This window comes from Pogona vitticeps, chromosome 2, assembly GCF_051106095.1.
Source record: "Pogona vitticeps strain Pit_001003342236 chromosome 2, PviZW2.1, whole genome shotgun sequence".
NCBI classification, from domain to species: Eukaryota; Metazoa; Chordata; class Lepidosauria; order Squamata; family Agamidae; genus Pogona; species Pogona vitticeps.
Window position 1 is genome coordinate 26,100,324 of NC_135784.1, and position 10,957 is coordinate 26,111,280.

At 42.1% G+C, this 10,957-nt stretch overlaps 1 protein-coding gene across 1 annotated transcript in view; it reads right to left on the bottom strand.

Annotated features, from left to right (window-relative positions):
• Positions 1-10,957, bottom strand: part of SLC44A4 (solute carrier family 44 member 4) — a 58,817-nt gene that overhangs the window by 25,171 nt on the left and 22,689 nt on the right. Inside the window, exons 2-4 of the mRNA XM_072988790.2 lie at positions 7,820-7,868; positions 6,501-6,574; positions 882-960 (exon numbers count right to left, since the gene is read on the bottom strand). Of these exons, the coding sequence (XP_072844891.2) occupies positions 882-960; positions 6,501-6,574; positions 7,820-7,868 (202 nt within the window). The remainder of the gene's footprint in view (positions 1-881; positions 961-6,500; positions 6,575-7,819; positions 7,869-10,957) is intronic.

Below are 10,957 nucleotides of genomic sequence, written 5' to 3' on the forward strand. Positions count from 1 at the left end.
AACGTATTAACCGGCTTTCAATGCATTTCAATGGGATTTTTTTTTGCTTGACGACAATTTCATTTAACAGCGATTTTTCTGGAATGGATTATCGTTGTCAAGCGGGGCACCACTGTGGATACAAATAGCTTGTCTCTACCTATCTTCCTTCTCCCCTTCTTATATGCTGTGGTACAATCCTGCCAATTACAAAGCCATCTCAAAAAAACAAGAAAAGCAAACGAGCATGCTAAGGTAAAACATAGAATCAAAGCTTCCCTTCTCAAACCAAAACTAGTAGAATATGGGGAAATTTCTCTCCTTGAGATAGCTTGATGTTTTGTCTTGCAACAGATGCCAGGCAGCAAGAATAATCCAAAGAAATTGGGGAGAGGATCCTCCCCCCCAAATAAAGAGGGGAAAATCAAACATTTTGAAAGGATCCAAGACAGAGGCAGGCAGGCAACACAATCCAAGATAGAAAGTGCTAGGAGCACACAGTAACTCCACCCGTAAGATGAACCAATTCATGCCCTTTTACAGATTCAGAATTCCTGCTCCCCACGGTCTTGACATTCTGATTTGTGGCTGGCAATAGCTCTTGTAACACTATTAGATAAAATGTTTCCAGGGTGATTTGACAGGCAAAGGGTGAAGGAAAGGTAAAACAAAATAAAGAAACACGAAAGAGCACAAACCTTTGATCTACCCATGATCTATTCATGTTTCAGAGTCTCTCTTTCAGGAACAAACAGAAATGGGGGGAAATTATCTTTTGTGTTTGTTTTCTTTTGTTAACAAATATGAACTTATTGTCCTGAAAGAAGCACTCACTAAACCCTTCCCTGTGACAATAGATCCACTAGTGTTGGTTTCCCCTCCCAATGGATCTTCAAACCCACCTGTTAGAGCCAATTCCACAATAGGCTCCAGTTGAATTCCTGGGATAAATAACTTGTCGAGGATCACCATAAAGCCAGGCTTACATGAAAGAAAAAGGAGAAGATGAAACAGAAATCAAAGTGACTTTACCATACTGTTGTGTGTCTAGAGTGTTAGGGAAGGTATTACAAGAAGCAACCAGAGTTATGAACATTTCTAAACTCATCAGTAAGTAACTGGGTGCTTCTCTCAAATGAATGAAAACATTACAAACTATACAGTGTTTCATCTCATTTTAACATTGTCATGATGACAGTAATGAGCAGCTTGTATCTACCTATCTATACTGCATCCCACAGAGAAACTGGGGAAATCCAGGATGATATTACCCTTCAGCAAAAACTTCTTTGCTCCAGCTATTTTTAAAAAACAATTAAAAACACTGATGTTTCGGCAGGCCTTCCCCTCAACCAATTCCTGATTTTCCCTCTTTTTTCCTCTCTCCTAATGTCTGTTCCATCTTGTCCATAGTTTGTCCCCTTTTTAAAACTGTTTTAAATATATTGTATCATGCTTGTTGTAAGCCGCCTAGAGTGGTCTTAAGTGACTAGATAGGCGGGATATAAATAAATAAATAAATAAATAAATAAATAAATAAATAAATAAATAAATAAATAAATAAATAAATAAATAAATAAATAAATAAACTTCAGTTCTTCCATTTGCACCAGAAAATTGACAAATCAAACACAATTATATTCAAACCCAGGATTGTGCTTTATTGTGCTCAAATAAGTCTGGCTTCATTGCTGTTTAGTTGTTAAGTCATGTCCAATTCGTCATGACCCCATGGAGCAGAGCATGTCAGCCCCCCCGTCTCCCAGTGGCTCCCGGAGTTGGGTCAAATTCATGTTGGTCGCTTCGGTGACACTGTCCAACTATCTCGTCCTCTGTCGTCCCCTTCTCCTCTTGCCTTCACTCTTTCCCAACATCAGCATCTTTTCTAGGGAGTCTTCTCTTCTCATGAGATGGCCAAAGTCTTGGAGCCTCAGCTTCAGGATCTGTCCTTCCAGTGAGCACTCAGGGTTGATTTCCTTCAGAATGAATAGGTTTGATCTCCTTGCAATCCAGGGGACTCTCAAGAGTCTCCTCCAGCATCACAATTCGAAAGGATCAATTCTTTGGCAGTCTGCCTTCTTTATGATCCAGCTCTCATGGATTGCTGCCTTGTCGTGGCGAAGGGGCTTGAGTAACTCAGAGAAGCTATGGGCTATGCCGTGCAGGGACACCCAAGACGGACAGGACATAGTGGAGAGTTCCGACTAAACGCAATCCACCTGGAGTAGGAAATGGCAAGCCACTCCAGTATCTTTGCCAAGAACGCCCCATGATCAGAAACAAAAGGCTAAAAGATATGACGCTGGGCCCCTCAGGTCGGAAGGCGTCCAACATGCTACTGAGGAAGAGTGGAGGACAAGTACAAGTAGCTCCAGAGCTAATGAAGTGGTTGGGCCAAAGCCGAAAGGACGCTCAGCTGTGGACGTGCCTGGAAGTGAAAGGAAAATCCAATGCTGCAAAGAAAAATACTGCATAGGAACCTGGAATGTAAGATCTATGAACGTTGGGAAGCTGGAGGTGGTCAAACAGGAGATGGCAAGAATAAACATCGACATCCTGGGCATCAGTGAACTAAAATGGACAGGAATGGGCGAATTCAGCTCAGATGATTATCATATCTACTATTGTGGGCAAGAATCCCGTAGAAGGAATGGAGTAGCCCTCATAGTCAACAAAAGAGTGGGAAAAGCTGTAATGGGATACAATCTCAAAAATGATAGAATGATGTCAATACGAATCCAAGGCAGACCATTCAACATCACAATAATCCAAGTTTATGCACCAACCAGCATTGCTGAGGAGACTGAAATTGAACAATTCTATGAAGATTTACAACACCTTCTAGAACTGACACCAAAGAAAGATGTTCTTCTCATTCTAGGGGACTGGAATGCTAAAGTAGGGAGCCAAGAGATAAAAGGAACAACAGGGAAGTTTGGCCTTGGAGTTCAGAACGAAGCAGGACAAAGGCTAATAGAGTTTTGTCAAGAGAATAAGCTGGTCATCACAAACACTCTTTTCCAACAACACAAGAGGCGACTCTATACATGGAAATCACCAGATGGGCAATATCGAAATCAGATTGATTATATTCTCTGCAGCCAAAGATGGAGAAGCTCTATACAGTCAGCAAAAACAAGGCCTGGAGCTGATTGTGGCTCTGATCATCAGCTTCTCATAGCAAAATTCAAGCTTAAACTGAAGAGAGTAGGAAAAACCACTGGGCCACTCAGGTATAATCTAAACCAAATCCCTTATGAATACACAGTGGAAGTAAAGAACAGATTTAAGGAACTAGATTTGGTGGACAGAGTGCCTGAAGAACTTTGGATAGAGGCTCGTAACATTGTCCAGGAGGCAGCAACGAAAACCATCCCAAAGAAAAGGAAATGCAAGAAAGCAAAGTGGCTGTCCAACGAGGCCTTAGAAATAGCAGAGAGGAGAAGGGAAGCAAAATGCAAGGGAGATAGGGAAAGTTACAGAAACTTGAATGGAGACTTCCAAAGAATAGCAAGGAGAGACAAGAGGGCCTTCTTAAATGAACAATGCAAAGAAATAGAGGAAGATAACAGAAAAGGAAAGACCAGAGATCTGTTCAGGAAAATTGGAGATATTAGAGGAACATTTTGCGCAAAGATGAACATGATAAAAGACAAAAATGGGAGGGACCTAACAGAAGCAGAAGACGTCAAGAAGAGGTGGCAAGAATACACAGAGGAATTATATCAGAAAGATTTGGATATCCCGGACAACCCAGACAATGTAGTTGTTGACCTTGAGCCAGACATCCTGGAGAGCGAAGTCAAGTGGGCCTTAGAAAGCCTGGCTAACAACACGGCCAGTGGAGGTGATGGCATTCCAGTTGAACTATTTAAAATCTTGAAAGATGATGCTGTTAAGGTGCTACATTCAATATGCCAGCAAGTTTGGAAAACTCAACAGTGGCCAGAGGATTGGAAAAGATCAGTCTACATCCCAATCCCAAAGAAAGGCAGTGCCAAAGAATGCTCCAACTACCGTACAATTGCACTCATTTCACACGCTAGCAAGGTTATGCTCAAAATCCTACAAGGTAGGCTTCAGCAGTATGTGGACCGAGAACTCCCAGAAGTACAAGCTGGATTCCGAAGAGGCAGAGGAACTCGAGACCAAATTGCTAACTTGCGCTGGATTATGGAGAAAGCCAGAGAGTTCCAGAAAAATATCTACTTCTGCTTCATTGACTATGCGAAAGCCTTTGACTGTGTGGACCACAGCAAACTATGGCAAGTTCTTAAAGAAATGGGAGTGCCTGACCACTTTATCTGTCTCCTGAGAAACCTATATGTGGGACAGGAAGCAACAGTTAGAACTGGTCATGGAACAACTGAGTGGTTCAAAATTGGGAAAGGAGTACGGCAAGGCTGTATATTGTCCCCCAGCTTATTTAACTTATATGCAGAATACATCATGCGGAAGGCTGGACTGGAGGAATCCCAAGCCGGAATTAAGATTGCTGGAAGAAATATCAACAACCTCCGATATGCAGATGACACCACTCTGATGGCAGAAAGTGAGGAGGAATTAAAGAACCTTGTAATGAGAGTGAAAGAGGAGAGTGCAAAAAACGGTCTGAAACTCAACATCAAAAAAACTAAGATCATGGCCACTGGTCCCATCACCTCCTGGGTAATAGAAGGGGAAGATATGGAGGCAGTGTCAAATTTTATCTTCCTGGGCTCCATGATCACTGCAGATGGAGACAGCAGCCCTGAAATTAAAAGGCGCCTTCTTCTTGGGAGGAAAGCGATGACAAATCTTGACAGCATCTTGAAAAGCAGAGACATCACCTTGCCAACAAAAGTCCGAATAGTCAAAGCTATGGTTTTTCCTGTCATGATGTATGGAAGTGAGAGCTGGACCATAAAGAAAGCAGACCGCCGAAGAATTGATGCCTTTGAATTGTGGTGCTGGAGGAGGCTCTTGAGAATCCCCTGGACTGCAAGGAGAACAAACCTATCAGTTCTAAAGGAAATCAACCCTGAATGCTCACTTGAAGGACAGATCCTGAAGCTGAGGCTCCAGTACTTTGGCCATCTCATGAGAAGAAAAGAGTCCTTGGAAAAAACCTTGATGTTAGGAAGGTGTGATGGCAAGAGGAGAAGGGGACGACCGAGGATGAGATGGCTGGACAGTGTCTGCGAAGCAACCAACATGAACCTGACACAACTCCGGGAGGCAGTAGAAGACAGGAGGGCCTGGCGTGCTCTGGTCCATGGGGTCACGAAGAGTCGGACATGACTAAACGACTAAACACACACACACTCATTTCCATATAGATTAGATTAGGCATCCTTCAGTCTCGAGAGACTATAGTAACATGCTTTGTATGGAGGACTTGGAACAGCGTCTAGTATGGCTGAGAAGGCCAATTCGAGAGTGACAATCCCTTCCACACTGAAGACAAAATACAATCTGTCCCCTGTCCAGCTCCCTGGTTTTGCTGGTTTCGGGACTGCCTCTTTGCCTCGGCCTGTTGGACAAGGGTCTCTTCAAATTGGGAGAGGCCATGATGCACCGCCTGCCTCCAGGCTGAATGCTCAGATGTCAAGGTTTGCCCCATCTGTTGAGGTCCATTCCTAAGGCCTTCAGATCCCGCTTGCAGATATCCTTGTATCGCAGACAGATGCCACGGTAGTTATTGCAGTTGCCCCTGTCTCCTTTGTTCTTATACCATGTGATGATGTTTGTATCCTTCATGTCCTGTGATACTCCACCTTCTGTCCAGCAAAGATAAAAGATTTCATACAGCTCGGTGGTTATGATGTCTTTACAGCACTTCAGCAGGGATATCCTTCTCAGATGCCTTACCGGAGGCGAGGGAATCCAAGGCTCCTTTTATTTCTGCTGAAGTTGGTTCGCTGTCCAACTCTTCCAAGACAGACAGATGTTATTTAATGCCTCTCTTCGGTTACTACATTCTCTCTGGAATATAGCTCAGAGTAGTACTGCACCCAGCGTTCCATCTGCTGTGCTCCATACGTCGCTACTGGAAAAACCATAGCTTTGACTATGCGGACCTTTGTCGGCAAGGTGATGTCTCTGCTTTTTAAGACGCTGTCTTTATACCAAACAGACATGGTTTAAAACAGGCCATTAACCACAATCTTGAGTTCTTGTGCAATGGTAAGCTACATGCTATGCTATAATAAAAAAATTATATGTAGTTTATAATAACAAACAAATAAATATGCAAATTAACCACCGCCAAGCCTTTGAAAGCCCAGTTCTTTGGCAGGTGGCAAATGTGCCTACCTTTAGCTTCTGCTAAGCTGAACACAGCTTGCCTCACAATTATTTGCATGGGACTCTCTAGGCAAACAAAGTCATTGACCGGTAGGCTCTGGTTTCTCAGCGGTGAAATGAGATATGTTTTGCTTGCTTCTTATTTCCAGTTAAATGTTGCCGAAACAATCCTGCTAGTTTGATTCAGTCCCTCCTTGCTCCAATCTCTGAGTTTTGAAACTTTTGATGTTACTCACCGAGTATCCCCACCACAATGTAACCAGCTATGAAGGCCAGGAAGAGAACACAGCAAATAACATCCGTACAGCTCCTGGAAAAGAAGGACAGTGAAGCCAACAGTTTGGGTAGAAGACCAGAACAGGTTCTGGACCTATTTGTGATGGCAGTGTTCAGCTGATGCATATCTTATATACCTTTCTTTTTCAGAAAATTAATGTGTCAAGGAAAGCTCCCCCCCACCCCCAGCAAAATGAATTAGGCTTAAACTCACACACCCCAAATATGTTGTTCTGGCGTGCCATGGGGCACCTTCAGTGGGTCTCTAGCTCAACCAGATCTCTTCTATACAACTTGGGGTTCTAATCCTTCTTCAGCACTGCTTGCATAGCACCTGGACTTAGCTTATTTGTTAGTGAAAGGATTTATTTATTTATTTTTAGAATTTTCAATGAGGCAAAAGTACAATAGTACAGAGGAAAATAGCATTAACCACTACAAACATAGCAAGGAATATCATCATGAGTACAAATAATACTTCTTATACACAGTTATCTTTATTGCTAACATTCAGTGCTCCCCACTGCCACCAGGACCTTTTGAGAGATAACCATTTACAGTGGTGCCTCGCTTAACGATGTTAATTCGTTCCAGCAAAATCGCTGTAGAGCGAAAACGTCGTAAAGCAAAATAAAAAAGCCCATTGAAATGCATTGAACACAGTTCAATGCATTCCAATGGGCTGAATACCTGCTCGTCCAGCGAAGATCCTCCATACGGCAGCCATTTTCGGGTGCCTGTTAAGCGAAAAATACCTCCTAAAACAGTGGGGAGCCATTTTGAGCAGCCGATGGCCATTTTGAAAACCCAACGATTAACTGTTTTGATCATCGTAATGCGAAGAATCGGTTCCCGAAGTAGAGAACCGATTGTTGCAAAGCGAAAAAACCCCATTAAAACATTATTTTGCGATCGCAAACATCGCCGTGAAGCGGATTCATCATTATACAGGGTAATCGTTAAGTGGGGCACGACTGTAGGTATTCATTCTGAGCCCCAGGTCCCTACCAAATTTGCCATGTTTCTTTTCGTACCTTTCCCTTTCATGAAAATATATTCCATAAAATCTCCCAATATCCTGTTAAATCCATCCATTTTTAGCAAACCCTTTTTTTATTTTGATCTCTCCTGTCAGCTTGTCAATAATTATTTGAAAGTTATATTCAACTTTTCAGGTTTTTTTTTTGCTGTAATTAACCTTGCCACCATAACTAGGGTTGCAATTAATTCCCCCCCCCTCTTTTTTCCCATCCCCAATAAGAGTGGAAGGCTTTCTTACCTTTTTTGAATAGGTCCACGAAAAGACGGATCATGTTTATACTTTTCCCCTGGGGAGAGAAACAGAGAGAGCACATGGACGTGAGAACAGGCCCAGATATAAAGCAGCAAAGAGCAGCAGGTTCTTCAGCACTGCAGGGTTGGTTACTTCTTGTGAGAACAATGGTACGAAGAAGAAGCTGCAGATCTGTGTAAAATTTGCAAATGCTACTTTACATGGAGAGCTGCAGATATATATGAAGTTTAAATAGAACTACAAAAACTTCACACACCAAACCCTTTCTTCTCAAAATCAATCATCTGCTTAGCCAGCCTGGAGTCTCATTGGTTTGTAGCCTGCTCAAGATTTACACACATGGAACTTGCATTGCGGAAAGTGGTGTGACGAGTTATGTGCCTGGTTATGCACAGCTAGCATTTGGTCAGCTCCCAACCACATTTTCTGCCATTAGGCAGAAATCGGGAGCATGATGCTGCACACTGTTTGTGGGTCACAGCAAACAAACAGTGGAGGGGGGAAAAGGCCACTCTGCACATGCTCCAGGGTGCTCTTTGGCATCTGCGGACAGAGCGTGGGAAGTTCTTTTTTTAAAAAAAAATGCATTCCTGATTACAGTGTTAAAAGGTCAAGTATTGTCACTGCTTGCTACAATATTTATTCATTCATTTAAAATCTTTTTACCCAGCCTTTCTCTTCAAAAGGACCCAAGGCAACTTCGTGTCTGATAAAGTGGACGCGTCCATGAAAGCTCACAAAAAAAAAATTAGTTTAACTTTTTGTCTTTTTTTACTTCTTTTTATCTAGAAAACATTACTCATTATACTAAAGTCATAAACTCACATCCCTATTTATGTCATTCCAATAATTACATTAATTGTGAGCTACACCTTCCTTAGTTAGGCATCCTTGAGTCTCAAACTCTTACTAAAAAAAACAAAAACCCAAGTCAAGTTCTGTGCTTGGGTTTTAGCACTAGAAACATGATCTGGCACTACGTGTTGGTGGTTCTATCCTGGCTCACACTGTAAGTCCTTCTCATGGCCCAGAAATCCTTTCTTGTGATGTACAAGATTTTTCCTCTAAGACTTCAGGAACTCTTATTTCCAGGGGGTCTTGGAAGAGCAGGGACGACTTCTTTCCCAGAGCGCAGATGAAGGACTGCTTTTCCCACACCTCCAGCCACGCTTCTGACTGGCATTGATTATCTCCCCTTTTTCTTCTCTTATTCCCTACCACCCATCTTTCCCCTCCCCTGTCATCAGTGCTGCTTCTCACTCCTGCCATCATCCACATCCCTGAGCTGCCTAACAACCATGATCTGATACCAGAATATACCCAAACCCAGTTTTAGCAGAAACACTGATATTGCAAGGACAGGCCTCACAGAGTTAACAAAGACACGGGCCCAGGATACACACACATGGTTTAGGCAAAGAGAGAAACATTCTCAGGTAGTATAGAGTTTCTTTTGTTACTTCTTCCATTGCCCATTCGCCTTTGATCTAGCAGATGGCCCAGCTGAGGAATGCGGAAAGGAGGAACCAGCAGGAAAGCAGGATACTGAAGGCCATAGACCAGAGCCCAGGAAAAGAATACATAAACATACCAAAAGATAAGGAGAATTGGATACACCTTCCTCCAGACATTCAGGCACATCCTGGCAAGGGTCAAAGGGAGATGGGGGCCATCATATATTTTAATTGTATTTTAATTGTACATATCTTTATTGTATTTTAAATGCTGTAAGCCGCCCAGAGATCTTTGGGTAGTGTGGGCAGCATATAAATTAATTAATTAATTAAATAACTAAATAACTAAATAAATAAATATCTATAAGGACCACGAGTTTAGCAAAATTCGCATCAGCAACTAATAAGGGGCTGGATCCTAAATTTGTCAAGGGATGACCAATAGAATCGTAGTACTTTATGGCCCTTTGTTTGTATTATTATAAAATAATCTGTATTTTCGGGGTCTTCTCTGTTCTTAAAAGCAGTTGTTTCAGAACAGGAAATAATACCTTAAGTATTCAGAATGGGTAGTAAAATAACCCAACTCATGTGGCCAATTCAAAATAGACAGTTTTGACTCAGGATATGTCTGTGTGTGTGTGTGTCTTTTGTTTGCCTGTCGCTTTGTGGAGTTCAGTGAGAAAGCTGATATTGAAACCATTAGGGCCCAATTACCAGAGATAAGAGAGATAAGAGAGGGAGAGAGGGAGAGAGAAAGAGGCTGTAAAAATTCAACCAGGAAATGACCAAAGATCATGGAAAACCTGAAGCAGAAAGTGCCATACTGTGGTCACTGCTGTGGAATGCAAAACATCACAAAAGGGCACAGCCAGATTTCTTGCCCAGAATGACATCAGCAGCAGATTCCACAGTGAAATGGGCAAAAGTGTGGCAGGCTCTCCCCAAAGAGCCAACAGTCACCCTGTGGTGGGATTCCAGAGGCATTTTGACTGGATGGCTCTGGAAGTGCCCTATTCTGTCCAACATAGTAAAGACAGGCAAAAGGAAATCTAAGGATATATAACTTTCCTCCCATATGGAGGACCCTGCCAAAATGCTGAGTGCATTTCTGTGGAGACCTGTCTTTTTATTACTCCAGAGAGCACTGCATCTTACAGAATCAGAACATTCTTTATCTCATGTTTCTCACAGAGATGTAAGAAGCAACTTTCAATAAATATACTGGGGAACGGAAAGCAGACTGCCCTCCACAGAGAGTGGAAACTACAAATCCCATCATCCCTGACTAGGCTGGCTGGGGCTGGTGGCAATTGCAGTCTGTTTAGAGGTCCACACATTGCACACCCTTGGCCTACACAGAATCCTGAGGGAAATCTTCTTGGATACTTTGAAACACCTTGCAGGGTGCAGGCGGCATACAAGTCAAATAAATAAATAAATAAATAAATAAATAAATAAATAAATAAATAAATAAATAAATAAATAAATAAATAAATAAATAAATAAATAAATCTGTTTCATGTACATTGCCAGTAAAGTAGTACCCCTTTATTCACGGGATTGGTATCCACTGATTCACTTATCCACAGTCTGAAAATATTAAAATGTTAAAATATGATGATGATGATGATGATGACGACGACAATAATAACCATAATAACCATAA